Raw genomic sequence first — 16,801 nt, forward strand, 5'->3', positions numbered from 1 at the left:
TGCGCCAATGCCCCATGCACACGCCGGAGGTTTAATGCCGTGCTTCTATGTGGCATGAAGCCTGACTGGTCCGGGTGGATCAGGTGCTTTAAGTGCGGGGTCAGTCTATTCGCAATCAGTTTTGCCAGAATTTTTGCTTCTGCATTGAGCAGCGAGATTGGGCGATACGACGCACAGTCCGTGGGCGATTTACCTGGTTTTGGGATGGTCACTATAGTCGCCAGTCGTTGATCCAAGGGCAGAACCCCCGTTTCTCGACACTCTGCGAACATGGCCAACAGTGGTGAGCCCAGGGTGTCCGATACTGCTTGGAACCACTCAATCGGAATCCCGTTAGGGCCCAGCGCCTTAGCCGTGTGCAGCGCACCAATTGCCATTCGGAGCTCCTCCTCCGTTAGGTCCGCCTCCAGTTCAGACACCACCTCCGGTGATAGTTTCGACCTGTATATCTGGAAGCGCCGTCACTGCCGACTCAACCGTGACCTCTTCTCTTGGAGTATAGACTGCTTGGAAGTGGTCAGCTAAGATGTCTATGATCTCAGAGGGGCGCGTATGATATGTCCCTTCCGGATCCTGGTGAATGAGGGACTATGGCCCACACTGGTCACCCCAAGGACCTTGGTGAATGAGGGACTATGGCCCACACTGGTCACCCCAAGGACCTTGGTGAATGAGGGACTATGGCCCACATTGGTCACCCCAAGGACCTTGGTGAATGAGGGACTATGGCCCACACTGGTCACCCCAAGGACCTTGGTGAATGAGGGACTATGGCCTACACCGGCCGCCCCAATGACATTGCATGGAAATGTGGATATGTGCGGCAGCAATGGTTGTTGAGGATGCCTCCGTGGTCCAGGGCTCGGAGGTCAGCGGCAGTGCAGCTGCGTGGGTGGCAGAGCCAGGGTTCCTGGTACTCGTCGTAGTCTAGGCGTAGGCACCTTCTGCATGCCCGCTGCGCGACCGCACTGCAGCCTTCATAAGTAGGTCCTGGGAGGTTGTCTGCAAGCGGCGGAAAGCGGTAAGGAAAGTGTGGAGAAACTGCGGGAAGGCGAACGGGCAGAGCCGCGGTGAAATAAAGGCTAAAACAACTAGTACAGTAGAAAACAATCATCAGCAGTATAAAACCTGAGCAGAAAAAAAGATAAAGCAACTGATTAAAGACTAAGCAGTAAAAAAGGTTAAAAAAAACAGATTACAGCATGAAGGCAGCAATAGTGGTGATCCGCACGGGTCTGGCATGAAGTCGCAGCAGCGATGGGAAGCTGGCACGGGACCTGCACATAAAACAGCTAGGGAACTCTGATGCCCATGCTATAATTTCTGGGTAGTATAATTTAAGCAGTGTGTGTACGTTAACAAACCTTTCTGATGCAATGTGTTTATTTTTTTAGCTAACTTAATATCACGCCGTAAATTCACAGTCTTCTTTCATTAGTCTTACCTGTAACAGCTGCCCGGGGTGGAGGGATCCAAGGAAGGGTGAGGTGTGACAGTAAACAGTCTCCCCATATTTACAGTCAGGTGCCCCCGGATCTTTTCCAGGTTTCTGTAAAACATTGAAAAAAGGAACTTATTAATTGACTTGATTCCATGAATTCCAAGCACCACGGCAATGAAACTTCTCAAACATCAGAATACATTTTCCTTCTCTTAAACCAGCATTGTAATATACAATGGACACAGACATTTTCATTTTTCTTTTAGCAACATAGTTATACAGCTTGGACCTAAGCACTTGGCCAACACTTTAAACAGAATATGATTTAACAAGATTTAGTTAGACAAACAGAACAAGAAACATTGAGGCAACCATCAACAAGCATTAGCAAAGCCAAGAGCTATTGTCTTTGGCAATGTGTTTTGCAGAGGTACGAGGGGGAAAAATACAGATCTGAAATGATAAAAAGAAAGTGAAGCAATGCCGATGAGTGCAGCGGGTGGGGGTGGGGGGTGCTTTGCCCATAAAAAGTACTGCTGAAAAGAAGTTTTCCAAAGCACAAGTACAGCGATACAATGCCGAAGCAAAAAGCAAAGCCAATGTGGGAGAAAAAAACAAAAAAATGCAATGAAAATCTGAAACAATGCAAAGAAAGTGACTTAAATGCTGAAATGAAACTATCAAATAGGGTTAATTTATGCAGAAGTACAGCACCAGTAGCAACGGGACACAAATTAAACTAAATTAATTAGTACTGTGTCCATGGTGCAGAACAGTAAAAGGAAGGGATGTCAGACGCATGGTGGCCAATTAGGATGCAGCTACCGTGATTGACAATCAAGTCTGCAAATGGTAACTGATGGCGGGGCTCCAAGCCTTTGATTGCATACAATACTCCTGGCAGCAATAGCGCATGTGCGCTTAGGCGAGACCTAAAAATGAAGACCAACCACGAGTCATCACATTAGAGCCATCAGATGCAGAACCCATGATGATCATCAGCGTAAACATTCATCAGTCCACAGTCCACGCTCCTTGCAGAAATGGCAGAAGCTCAGAGTAACTTTGAGGCAAAATGTGGTAAAGTAAAAAGGCTCCAGCAACTGGCTAATGACAGTCAATCTGAGCAGCCATACTCTTCACTGCTTGAACGTTTAATATATAGAATCTTTAAAATGATTCAGAGGCAAACCTCTTCCGAGGACTCCCAAACAAGGCATGTGTGAGACAAACTGACATGGCTAGAGGGCGGTGTTAAAGGCTCATCGTGTTATTGGCTGGAAGAGTGTGCATGAACAATGTGGATGGCCTATTAAAGGGATCTGATTTACAATGTTATGTTATTCATGTGCCAATAATTCCCAGTAGATAACAGAACATTTCCAGGCATGTGATTTGATAAAAAATCTAAGGATGGAGAAAACTGAAAGCTACAAATGGCTGTGTGAGAGGTAGGGTAACTAGTAATTTACACAAAGCCCAGTGTAAATACAATCTTCTTTTATTCAGTGCAGGTCCTGTAACCTCCAGCCCGCTCGTAGCTTCCCGAACTGCCAGCCCCTGGTATCTTCACTCTATCCAGTCTACATTACATCACAGCTAGAAATACAACATTCCTGCAGTAAAACACACAAGCACGTGGCAGGAAGGAACATAAACCAAGACATTTCATAAGGTAGCAGCTTGGAATAAAGATCCCTGTTCCGCTTAGAGCTTGGATACATGACTAGAAGAGTACTTACACGCTTGTAATAGTTCTTGATCTTGGTTGCCATGCCAACCTGCATCATCAGAGGAGCATTCTCCTCACTGTACTCAGCCAGGATCAAATCACCATCTTTGCCAGTGAGATCTTGTGGCGTTCGCATGAAGAACATCTCACCTCCACCAGAAGCCTGGCGCTCTTGCTCTCTCATCTGCAAAAGGACACAAATCAGGAAATAAGCAAATAGGCAACAAGCGATACTAGAACTGAGGTACTTTAGGTCACAAAATACCACTTGAGGATGAACAGAGACCCGAGACCAGAGTCCAGGACGGAGCTCAACAGAGTAAAGACCTGGAGGGAGCTGGGCAGGCAGCATGGACCCGGAGGGAGGGTGGTTAGGAAGCAGAGATCACTAGGGAGGGAGAGGAAGGCAAACACAGGGCGGAGAGGGTGGCTAGGGATTTGGAATAGAGATGGAGGGTGAGATGGATCACAGAAGGGCGGGAGGAAGAGCAAGGAGCAAAGCCAAGAGAGGGGGTGGGCAGGGACCCAAGTCAAGAAAGATGGAGGACAGGGACAAGTGCCAAACTGCAAGTGTAGGAACCTGGCTCTGAGTATGCTATACCAAAGTAAGGTATAGTGTGAGGAGTACAGTTGATTCCCAGAGGCTTACAGAGGTTTAAATAGAGATAACCCTAAAAGCTCTCTTTGTTGCAGTGTGGTCGAGCAGTTAGGCTTATCAGAGGGCTGTTTTAAGCATTTGTTGTACACACCCAGGCATGAAATGATTACACAAGCTCAAAGACTAAATCCAAGACCAATTGTTTTGTATAAAAAGGTACTACTTTGTTTTTTTATTTTTAGAGCCAAGAGAAACTTAGTTGCAGGCAAGTAACAGTTTCAAGAGTGGTAATACTTTTCAAATGCAGTAGATATTGGTTTGTAAAGGCATTCAAATATTTTACAGTAGTATTAGAAATACTTTGGTAATGACAATCAAACAGTACCAAACTCAGCAAATGTGGAAGATAGACATTTAGGGCCCCATTAGGATGGCGGGCGGATTCCCCCGCCGGGCCGGCGGTAGTTACCGTTGGTCCAGCGGGGGAAATCCACCCGCAATCCCTGTAGCAAAGACCCCCCGCCATATTATAATGGCTGGGGGGTCCGCGGCGGACGGAAAGACCGTCCGCCGCTTTTCCGCCCGGTCGACATGTCGACCGGGCGGAAAAGGGTTCAATATGGTGGCGGTGTCTTTCAGACACCGCCAGCCATATTAGAATGTGCTATTTGAATGCCTTTCTGTGGCGGCATTGCCGCCACGGAAAGGCATGCTGAGTCTGCTTGGGGGGCCCGTTGCGGGCCCCCATGGACTCTGGGGGGGGGGGTGTGGGAGGTACCTATGGTACCCCCTGCCTTTCGAAGAACAACGTGGCAGGCACCGCACGGTGCTTGTCACATTGTGCTTTGAAAAGCACAACATGTATTTTTAGCATTGCGGCGGGCGGTGCTTTCAGCACCGCCCGCCACAATGTTAAAAATACGGGATGCGCCCGCCACTGTGGCGGGCGCATCCTAATTGCCCCCACGGGACCCCGGCCCTTATGGCAGGCAGTCCCTTTAACCGGGAGGATGGGGGGCAGACTCCTAATGATGCCCGAAGTGTAAAAGGCAGAAAATGCAATGCAATCCTATGAAATGAAAGCATTGATATGCAGTTACAGGTACTAGCCTTGCACTTCCAGTCTTCGGGGGTTTGGACCAATATTGGGCAAGGGTGGGACCAAGGTAGGTACTGCCCCACCAGCAGCACTGGGGTGGCCAGGTGCAGAAGTCACTGGGCCCAATGTAAGTCAATGCAGACTGAGGGCACCCACCAGAGGTGGGTTTTGCAGGTAAGAACCTGCGGTTTCTGGGCACAGGTCCTGGGGGTTAAAGCGAGCACGGGGGCCACAAGTCCTCCAATCTTACACCACTAGCAGAACAAAGGCGGCCGGGTGTAGGGTGCAAATCAGCATTGGGCGCCCAATGCTTCTCAATGGAGAATCTCGCTCACACAAAGAGGCTGCGGGCTCGGACAAGGAGGCTGGAAGAAGGGGACCACCTGATGGGCATGTAAGTTGAGATGTCGAACGAGGGCTGGGCACCATCGGCTGGGCTCCCCAAAGTCATGGGGCTGAGGATGCAGGGCTGCCCTTTGGTGTCAGATTTTCTTTGCTGGAGCCAGTCGTGGTGAGACAGACCCTTCTGGATGATGCAGCAGGCATCTTTGTGGAGTCCAGGAGAGGTTAAACGACACTGGATTCAAGGTCAGGATCGCTGGAGAGACTTAATTGGACAGGTGAGCCACTCTGACTTGGATCCGGGGTCCTTGTAGTTGAGTTCTTCCAGACAGGGCTCTTGTTCTCTAGAGATCTGGTCTTTGTTGAAGAGTGCGCAGTCTTCTGCTGGTTCTGAAGTCGCTGGTCACAGGACAGGTTCGTCTTCTTAACAGGGTCTTCGAGCAGGAGATAAACTGTTAGGGCTGGGGCCAAATCATTAGTCGTCTACAGGCTCGGCTGCACGGCATCTTCTACATTTTCTTCTCAGTTCACAGAAATCTGAGGATCAAGATTCAGGGGTGCCCCATAATACTGAATGTAGGGGTATTATAGGTGCTGGCAGATGATAGCCAATGGGCTGCTTGCCTTTAAGGTGACTACACCCTTTGTATGTCTTCTTCCTTTGGGGAAGGGGCATACCATAAACTGATTGGCTAAAATTATTCCATTCAAGACTGAGGATTTTTCAAGGAGGGGCCACCTAAGTCCAGATCACTTCAGGGGTAGTCTGGTAGCAGGGGGAACACACCCCTCCTGTCTACTAATTACCCCGCAGACCTTGCCACCAACAGTGGAGCTTGGTCCGGCAGGCAGCCATCTCCAATAGCTGCAGGTCCTGGTCAGCGTAACAAAGGGAAGGAAGCCTTTAATGCTCACTGCCCTGAATGCTATTCCTGCTTGGGTGTAGGTCAGAAACACCTCTATCCCAAGCAGGCTTTGTTCCCGACCCACGAGAGCACAAGGCTCTCACTTCTGGAGGTCAGAAACTTGTCTGCGTGTGGCAGGCTGGTGTAGACTTGTCAGCTTAACATGAAGGAGTTAGTTGTTTTTCAGGGGTTTCTCTAAGATGCCCTCTGAGTGCATATTGAAATAAATCCAGCACTGGCATCACTGTGCGTTTATTATGCTTAGAAGTTTGATACCAAACTTGTCAGTCTTTAGTAAAGTCATCACAGAGCTGTGGAGCTCGTTATGACAAACTCCGAGCCCATGTATTCAATATGGCTTCACTGCAATTACAAAGTCAAAGAATAGACTTAGAAACTGTAGGGGCAAATTGCTCAGGCAGCTATGCCCTCACCCGTGGTATGGTGCACTCTGCCTTAGAGCTGAGAGGCCTGCTAGAGGGGTGACTTACCTATGGCAGAGGCAGAGGTTGTGGGCATGGCACACAGGAAGTGTGCCATGTCGACTCCTAGTTTTTGTCTGCACCAAAACACAAAGTCTGCAAAGGCAGTGTGTGTGTGAGTGTGTTTGGTGAGGGGTCTCTAATGGTGGCACCATACATGCTGCAGCCCATAGGAGACCCTCTCTGGGTACAAGGCCCTTGGTATCACTGGTACCTTTTATAAGGAACTAACATGTGGGGCAGAGGCATGCCAGTTGTGGAAACAAAGTAACAGTTTTGGGAAAGAACACAGGAAATGGGAATCTGACTGGCAGGGACCCAGTGCACCCGCAGTCAAAGCGCATTTGATATCAGGCACAAAGTGGGGGGTAACTTTGCAAAAAGGGTCACTTTACAAAAGCAAGGTGGGCAGAGCTCATGGGGACAGATGTCCTGGATCACAGCCTAACAGCAGGGTGGGAAAGAAGCATAGCTAATGAGGGTGAATGGGCAAGAAGTAGAGCCCATATGGACGAATAGGTAAGGGACAGAGCCCATTAAAGAGCAGAGCAAAAGGGACCAATGGGCAGGAAGCAAACCCCAGAAAGATGGATGAGCAGGAGGAAGAGCCAACACAAATAGATGAGCTGGGAGCAAAGGCCATGAGAAGAACCTGAGGGAGAAGGTCCTAGAGGGAGGGGGGTCAGGGCTGTAAGAAAGTGGCTCTGTATATACTGGACCAAAGTAAGGTACAGTGTGTATGGAGTCCACAGATGTTTGACAGAGGCTAAAGTTAGATAGAACCTTACTCTCTAAAGTGGTAGCTTGGTCGAGCAGTAAGGCAGTATCAGAGGACAGTGTAAAGCATTTGTTGTACACACTCAGTCAGCAAACGGTCTCACACACTCAAGAACTGAACTCCAGGCCAATTGTTTTTATATCAAAAGATATAGTTGTTTTATTTTAGAACCAACAGATATCAAAATATACTTTCTCAGGATGAGTTACTGTAGTTAAATACTTTTCAAATAGGCAATAGACTCTTTGATTACAATAGTTACAGTTTGTTGCAATAGGCAACACAATTTCAAACACAATGCAACATTGAGCTCAATGAGAATTTCTAGTTAAATGCAATTAGTTACTTGTAGATTACTTTTCTAACCACAGGACTGGATCCTAGATTCAGTCCCGGGCAATGAGCTGTCAACAGTGAAGTAAAAGCGTTTTGGTTACAGTAGTGATTTTTAAGTAATATTATTGTATTTTAAAAGTTGACAGAAACCTTTCCAGGTGAAATTACCAATGATAACCTATGAAAGGAAATTCAGTTTGTAGGTAAAGTATGATTGCGTTACTTTTGTAATCTAGTGCTGGGCTCCTAGGTTCAGCACTGAGACATCTATCTAAAACCAGCAAGTAATTACGTTTTTATCGTTGGCACGATTTTCAAAAATCGACACAGAAATTTTTTCAGCAAAAAGCAGGCAATGATATCCTATGGAAATAAATTCAAGTTACTGGTAAGTAAGGTTAAAATTACTTTTCAGGGTCAGTGCTAGGCTAAAAGATGCAGCACTGAGGTCTCTCCTAATAACAGGTGAGTAAATCGGAATTCGTTGTTCGGCTGATTTTAGGTGAATATTTTAAAGTTCCAAAACTCCACACTTAGAAGAATTTCCAAGTGAAACCAATCAATGTTAGCCTATGGAAGAAAAGTGAGTTATCAGCTTTTAGGTAAGTACTCGACTGACAGAGTTAAGGTTCTGGGCATAGACTCAGGGGTCTCCCAGAGTCAGGTAGGTACAGTTGGTACACCCTCAGCGGCACAGGGGCAGCCGGGTGCAGAGGTAGTTAGGCCCAATGTTATCCAATGAGAGGCAGGGGGCCTTCGGTTGGTGGCTGCTGGCAAGCAGGCCACGCGGCTGTGGGAGCTGGGCTCCTGGTCACTTGCTCAGGGCAAATGGGGAAGTAGGTTAGGACAAAGGTTGCAGTGCCAGGGGCACTCGGGCGGCTGGGTGCAGGGTGCTTTTGAGCCGTCGGGTGCTTAATGTTATTCAATGGAGATTTTGGAAAGTGGACAAAGGCTGCAGGCTGGGGACGGTGGACCTTCAGGAATGGCCAACACTTCGAGGGGTAAGTTGGGATCTTGGAGGATAGGTAGGCACCCCAGAGTTGGGCACAGGGGGCCGGAGGGCGCCGGGTGTCTTTTGACGTCGGGAAATCTTACCCTCTGCTGGTCACGGGTGGAGGGGCCGCTGGTTCTGAGGCTGCAGGCATCGTCGGGGTCGTCGAGGAGGGTCCTTGGGCACTACATTCCAGGTCAGAATCGCCGGGGGGACGTCCTCAGGGTCTTTGTTCACTCAGGAATAGGCCGGCTCGGCGAGTGCGGAGTGTGCAGGATTCGCGGTTCCTGGCTGACACCAGGGGTATTGCTGTTCGACCAGAGCCATTGCTCATCGGAGTCCCAGTCTCTAAGAGGGTCAAGGCAGGCAGGTCCTCTCGGGTTCTCAAGGTTGATGTCCGCAGGAGACGCCGGGATTTAGCAGGAGCAGGTTGGAGGATCAAGAGGCCTGTAGGGCTGGGGCCAAGTCAGTTGGTGTCGTCCTTTTGTTAGCTGCTGCACGGCGAGTCTTCTTCTTCTTGGTCTTCTTTCTTGTTTCGAAATCAGGATCTGAGGAAGGAAGGTTTAGGGTGCCCCTAAATACTAAATTTAGGGGTGTTACATGTAGGGGAAGGGCAGAGACCAATAGGCCCCAGTCCTGGGGTGAGTACACCCCTATCCTGCTCCTCTTGTGGGAGGGGGGCAGGAACCTATCTCTGATTGGGTAGGGCTCCCCATCCTCAAGATGGCTGGAGCCCGGAGTTGTGCTTCACCTCGCCTCTCCCACCGAGAGGTGGAGTTGGCACAGGCTGACACACCCCCTTTCCTGACATAGGGTTTCCCGCCAGTCTTCCCGTCAGAGTGGGGACTAGAACTGTTGGGGGCCAGTTGCTGAGTACAGCAAGTGGTCTGGAGCAGCTTACAGAGGCGGCAGGCCTTTGAATCTTCCCCTTGTCCATCCTGGGGGGAGGAGACCTAGCACTTCGCCCAGGATGTGCAGTGTTACAGGCCCAGGAGAGCAGGGGCTCTCCTACCCAGGGGTCCAGCAACAGGTCTGCTGTGTGGCATCCTAGGCAGCCTCTCAGACAAGACGTGGATTGTAGGTTAGGTTTCAGGGGGCATCTCTAAGAGGCACTCTGTAGTGCATTTTACATTAAATCCCACACTGGCATCAGTGTGGGTTTAATGTGCTAAGGCGTTTAATATCAAACTTGTCAGTCTTCAGTGTAGCCATTATAGTGCTGGGGAGTGCGTAGTGACAACCTCCCAGCACCATATACTCTTAATGGCATCACTGCACTACAGTGCCCAGGAATGGCCCTGGGTACACACCACTGGCATAGGGCACCCAGCTAGAGGGGTGACTGAGGTATGCCAGGGCAGTGGGTTTGTGGGCATGGCACACAGGGATGTGTGCTCTGTGTGTGTGTAGATCTGCACACCAATCCTTAAACTCTATTTCAAAAATCTTCGATCTACTTTTATCTAAGTAAGTGAGCTGCCTTACTAGGGAATGCCCAAGCCCCTCACTGCATATGCACAGACGAGATCTGGGAACACCCAGGTCTGTGAGACTCTCAACTGTGTCCCTAAGGTTTCTAGGTGATCAATACATTTACATCCAAATTAATAATGATTTGTAGTCAAATAATAACACAAGTACTCCTTTTTAACGCCAACATTTTTGTATTCAAAATTATACAAACACACATTGAATTGTTCTGATCCTAAGAACTCAATTAAAGATAAACATGGTGGTGAAATCATAAGTAACAATATTCACATGTTCAAAAATGCTCCCAATTTAAAAAAAAACAACAACAAATCCCAATGCATTTCGGGTCATAAATAGACCCTTCTTCAGGGGTAAAAATATTGTCATCAAACATATACAGTTTTCTTCTTTTGACGTATCCAATATATATTCTCAGTTCATCTGGTAGGCACTGCGATAAAACACAATAGGATATCATTTCTTTTCATGTTAGGATTTGACTACAAATCATTGTTGATTTGGATGTAAATGTATTGATCACCTAGAAACCTTAGAGACACAGTTGAGCGTCTCACAGACCTGGGTGTTCCCAGATCTCGTCTGTACACAGTGATGTGTGCCATGTCGACTCTTTGTTTTGTTCTGCACCAAGACACTCAGTGGCAGTGTGTGGGTGTCAGGGTACAAAGCCCCTAAGGGTGGCACAATACGTGCTGCAGCCCTTAGGGGTCTTCTCTGGTCACCATGCCCTGGGTACCTAGGGTACAATTTACCAGGGGCTGACAGGTGATCAGAGATGCCAATTGGGTTTTAGTTTCAACACAGTTTTAGTGAAGGAACACAGGCCTGGGTACCTGGGTGGCAGGAACCCAGGGCACACTCAGTCAAAGCACATCAGCAATTCAGCAAAAAGTGGGGGCATATCATGCAAGAAAGATGGCACTTTCTCACAAGGGCGCAGAGGGACAGCAGAGAGAAAGCAGAGCCCTGAGGGAAAACAGGCAGAAAGCAGAGCCCTGAGGGAAAATAGGCAGAAAGCAGAGCCCTGAGGGAAAATAGGCAGAAAGCAGAGCCTTGGCAGAAAATGCCATGAAGTGTACAAGGAAAAGCAAATCGAGCATTGGATGATGTAGACTATCGAGTGTAATCCTAGAGAGGACATTGGTGGGAAGAGTGACATTGTGAGCTGATCCAGCATGAGAAGGATTTTGCATTGTAACCTACTGAGCTCAATCCTCATCTCTCCTGAAAAAGTATTTATTTCCAGCAGCTGTAAAACTATTCAGGGACAGTCTGTGCGCTGTTCTCAATGCAACGACTTGCTACGTTCTGGACTCTAACAAGTGTTGACATCTCGGCGGTCACACTCTTGGACAATCTCAACACTCCTTCTCCTAGAAACACATAGTGAGGGGGATGTACAGGATGAAAGGCTGCTCGTACTAGGAAACAGGAAGACAGCAGGAATCCGATGAGAAAACTACCCCAAACTTTCAAGAGAGGCGGACTATGTATAGAATAACATTTTCTTCAGAGAGCTTAGGAGGAGATAGGAAAAGAAACAAGCAGTGGATAAGCTAATAGGTCTGGCCTTCGCATGTTGGTGTGATTATAAACAGTTTTGTTTTATTTTTTATTGCAGATGTGTTACAAAACAAAAAGGTAAAACAACTGCCTAACACAAAAGCCATACATCTACAATCAAATTATTTAATTTAGAAAAATAGTAGGCATTGTACATACTTGTACTATAAGAGTACAGTTGCTTCGTAGCAGACGTGTGTGCTTGGAAGAGGTTCAGGAATAGGTTATTTAAATTTGTAACACGCTCGGATACTCACGAGTGTCCCGGCGCACTGCCTAGCAAAGGGTGAGAAAGTCCATCTAGGCGAAAAGATATGTTTTCACGTTTTACTTGTATACTATTAGATCTTGAGTGTTACGTAGAGCAGGGGGCATGCTTTCCAAGCCATAGAGGCTTTCCTTGTCACACAGTTTTAATGCATATTTTAGGAAAATATTCTTATTTGAGCAAACAAGATTCTATTGTTTTTTAATTATTATATTCTGAAGATATATTTTAAACACAGAAATATAACTTTAAAATAAAAAGTAAAGACTGGGGACGATAAAGCATTGGCAAAGTAAAGTATTGGGCTACCAGACCTGGTACTGAAGTGTACATCCCTTTAGGCTGACTCTCCAATGCAGTCAGGCAAAATGTCGCCATTCACAGTACAAGACGACCAATAAATGAAGTGACTTAACCACTGCCCCATGTTGTGTGCTGTGGTGATCAGAAGCAAAATGTGAATGCCAGCTGATCAGGCCAACGGAGGAAGAGGGCTAAATGTATGTCTGAATGTATGTATACATTCACCTTTTTTTTATTTATGGACTATTTTGATTATGTTACACTGGTGATACATCTAAAGCTGTCTCCAGGCCAGACCTAAAAAGCTCATTCTAAATAGAGAATGAAGGGATACATGAGGGGACAATCCTGCGGTCACTGTAGGGTGGAAAGTACTTACCTTTGCTTTCTTTTTAATGTGCTTGAGGAGCGGCTGCACCGAGTGAGGCCCAGGGATGGACAGCGTGCCGAAGGAATACTTCTTCAGGTTGGGCCGGTGGAACTGTCGTAGCTTCATCGGGCCCATGTGGGTCTGGAAGAAGGGCTGACGCAACTCCACTGCTGGAATAGAGTGCTGTAAAACAGGAGGGTGGATAAAAGTACATATCTGCACATGCACAAGTACACATCCTACTGGTGGGACAGATGACGTGAAATTAGATTATGTGGCTTCTGTCTCACAAACAAATGGCACGGCATGCAAGCATGTACATGCACACACACTCCCCCACCCCTACACACACACAACTATCAACCAATGCTCAGTGGTGGAAATTCTCAGAGACGTGCATCAAGAACACCTCCACTGGTTAGAAGAATGAATGGATATCTTTGCATTGTACTGTCTCTACCACTTAATGGTGTTTCATACCCCGACGAGTATGAAAAGTGCTCCTATGTCCATTGTGGGATCCTTTGCAGTTTCAGAATGTCTGGTTAAAACCTGGCGCAGGAAAGTTACTGTGTCTAAGCATGAACTGTTACAGAGAGTGCAAGGACAGACACTATCACTGTCTCCCAGTCTTTAGGAGAGACATGCATCATATACTATGTGGAATCACCCAAGAGTGACAGAAGTCTACTCCATAGGAGCGACCAGTGAATACACTAAAAATATTCACTCAGGAGCAACAGACCCCAGTCTTGGGAAGTAATGTCAAACAACCAGAAAGCACAATCTGGAAACCAGCATGGTGCGAAAGAAGGCTAATCAACCAGTGAATATACGAAAAGAAGCCATCCCAGGAGCGGGCCCGGCTACTGGCGGGGCAGCTTTTAAGCCACTCAAATATATAAAAGTACAATTCAAAGGTTTCGAGTCACATTAGAGCAAGCGCAGTGCAGGCCATTGTGAACAAACACAGCGGTTTATTGGTGAAAGGGTTCATCCGATAATGGGTCATGCAGTGATTAAATGCAGGATTACCAGGAAATCGCAGTAAGTATCTATTAGAGAACTTGTGAGAGGAACTAAATGTGTATAGCTCTATATGGTAAAAGCCCTGTACCCAGGTGCTATATGGACATTCTTTATCATTTAATCTACATCCTCGCTGTGTGAATCAATAAGTAAAGCACCCCATGATTCCAGGTACAACTTTCATAGCATGCAGCCCCATCTTCACATACACTCTCACACGTACACAGACACAGATGTACTTCAGCTACAGGGCTTCCATCATACAGCCCCTTCCAAGCACAGAGTAGCATACAGATGCCTCCAGCCACATGTGCTTGTCTGGAGGGCAGCGAGATGCACTCTCCCTTTCACCCAGACCCACCCCATCTTCGCGACAGCTCCTTAATCGCACATCTCTTCTCACCGTACCTGAATGATGTTTCCTCCAAATGTTCCCCGCAGGCCCTGCTGCTTCGGATAGTAAAACTCATCATTGGATAAGTTCCAGGGGTCCTTCACCTCCGGCTGAGACATATTCTGAGGGAAAAAGAGCACAAGCACAATAAAAGCTATGCCCGGATGTGGAATCGATTCAAGCTATGGGTACTCGCTCTGGTTTCTCCAACATATCCTCTGCCTCGTGCGGAGTGCAAAGGGCCATTCGAGTATCAGTAGACACTGCTGCTGCAGCAGTCTTTTTATACCTTGGTATTTATGTCCTTCAGTCTGAAATTGGCATTTAACTGGAATAACATGTATCAAAAAGTTCACTTTTAGTACGAAGAAAACAACAGCAATGAAGACAAGTTTTCAAATCCGCTCGCTATTGCGGGATCTAGGCTATTGTTAATAAATAAAATAAGTGCACATGCATCTGGTACAGACCATCTTATGGAGTGTGTAGACCCACACAATCTACTACACAAAGTGCACCTTAAACAACACACGACACAGGGTGCAGCACACATAATCTACTACACAAGGTGTACCTGTAGGAAAGTGGCTCTATATATACTGGACCACAGTAAGGCACAGTGTGTATAGAGACCACAAACCCCAGAGGTATAACAGAGGTTAAAGCCAGGTGTGACCTTACTCTCTAAAGTGGTAGCTTGGTCGAGCAGTAAGGCAGTACCAGAGGACAGTGTAAAGCATTTGTTGTCACAAATGGTCTCACACACTCAAGAACTGAACTCTAGGCCAATTGTTTTGCATCAAAAGATATAGTTGTTTTATTTTTAGAACCAAGCAAGCCTAGCACAGGTAAGCATTAAATACTTTACAGTAATAAGTTGCTGAATGTAGAACAGTTTGAAAATGCAATAGGAATTGTACTTTGTTTGATTTACAGGGGATGCAGTGGGTTGCAATACTTAGCAAATAAAGTACATTGAAATGAATAGGCTTTATCAGTAAATTACAGGTAATTTACTTTGCATGTTACTTTTCTAACTACGTGCTGGATACCTAGATTCAGCACTAGGACATTTCCTGCAAACAGGTAAGTAAATATGTTTTGGTTATTCGTGCGATTTTTCAAGAATATTTTTTAGATTTCAAAACTCCAAACTTGGAAACTTTTTGGAAGAAAATTGCCAATGTTATCCTTTGGAGGAAAAACAGGTTATCGGTTCAAAGGTAAGTTATCAACTGTGGGAGTTAAGGTTCTGGGTTAGATTCAGGGGTCCCCCAGGGTCAGTGATGCACCCAACCACCAGCACCAAGGATGCCTTCAAAAACGCCACCCGCACACACCACCAACTAATCCGAAAAGCCAAGAAAACAGCATTCAAGGATCGACTTGACAACAACGCCCACAACAGCAAGGAACTTTTCAACATCGTCAAGGAATTTACCAATCCCTCGGCCAATTCCAACGACATCACCCCCTCTCAAGCCCTCTGCGACTCCCTAGCCTCATTCTTCCACAACAAAATTGCTGACATCCACAACAGCTTCGACAACCAACCTGGAGACCAACCCACCCATCCATATGAAGAACACTCTCCCCCCCTGAAAACCCTTAACGACTGGAACCCAATCTCCACTGAGGACACCATCCGCCTGATGAACTCCATCCACTCAGGATCTCCCACAGACCCATGTCCTCACCACATCTTCAACAAAGCAGACTCCGTCATAGCACCTCACCTCCGAGACGTCATCAACTGCTCCTTCAATTCCGCCACCTTCCCGGAAAGCTGGAAACACGCTGAACTCACCGCCCTTCTGAAAAAACCCACAGCGGACCCCACCGAACTCAAAAATTACCGCCCCATTTCGCTCCTTCCATTCCCGGCCAAAGTAATCGAGAAAGCTGTCAACAACCAGCTCGCCGCTTTCCTCGAAGCCAACAAATCCCTCGACTCCTCTCAATCTGGCTTCCGAGCAAAACACAGCACGGAGACCGCCCTCATCGCAGCAACAGACGACACTCGAACTCTACTGGACAATGGAGACACAGTCGCCCTCATCCTCCTCGACCTCTCCGCAGCCTTTGACACAGTCTGTCATAGCACCCTTCTACAGCGCCTCAGAAACATCGGAATACAAGGAAAAGCACTTGAATGGATCACCTCGTTCCTCACCGGAAGAACTCAGAGAGTCCGCCTTCCACCATTCAAGTCCGAGGCCACTGAAGTCATCTGTGGCGTACCACAAGGATCTTCACTCAGTCCCACCCTCTTCAACGTATACATGAGCCCCCTCGCAGCCATCGCCCGCCAACACAACCTCAACATCATCTCTTACGCGGATGACACTCAACTGATCCTTTCTCTCACCAATGACCCCAGCACCGCCAAAACTAACCTACACGAAGGAATGAAAGAAGTTGCCGAATGGATGAAACTCAGGCACGTCCCCATCTGCATGGGACGACTCTTGGTGGCCGGAAGCCCTTGGAAAAGCACCCATCCCGACAGACCACGCACGGAACCTGGGCGTTATCCTGGATTCTTCACTCTCAATGAACAAACAAGTCAGCGCCGTATCCTCATCCTGCTTCAACATTCTCCGCATGCTCAAAAAAACATTTCGCTGGATCCCCACCGAAACCAGAAAAACAGTCACCCATGCTCTGGTCACGAGC

General features: G+C 47.3%; 1 protein-coding gene across 3 annotated transcripts in view; it reads right to left on the minus strand.

Annotated features, from left to right (window-relative positions):
* Window positions 1-16,801, minus strand: part of LOC147663817 (transcription initiation factor TFIID subunit 1-like) — a 382,030-nt gene that overhangs the window by 279,081 nt on the left and 86,148 nt on the right. For all 3 annotated transcript variants that reach the window (XM_086950182.1, XM_086950180.1, XM_086950181.1), the window contains exons 12-15: window positions 14,140-14,247; window positions 12,712-12,885; window positions 3,184-3,357; window positions 1,445-1,549 (exon numbers count right to left, since the gene is read on the minus strand). In XM_086950182.1, the coding sequence (XP_086806308.1) occupies window positions 1,445-1,549; window positions 3,184-3,357; window positions 12,712-12,885; window positions 14,140-14,247 (561 nt within the window). The remainder of the gene's footprint in view (window positions 1-1,444; window positions 1,550-3,183; window positions 3,358-12,711; window positions 12,886-14,139; window positions 14,248-16,801) is intronic.

This window comes from Lissotriton vulgaris, unplaced genomic scaffold (assembly GCF_964263255.1).
Source record: "Lissotriton vulgaris unplaced genomic scaffold, aLisVul1.2 SCAFFOLD_220, whole genome shotgun sequence".
NCBI lineage: Eukaryota > Metazoa > Chordata > Amphibia > Caudata > Salamandridae > Lissotriton > Lissotriton vulgaris.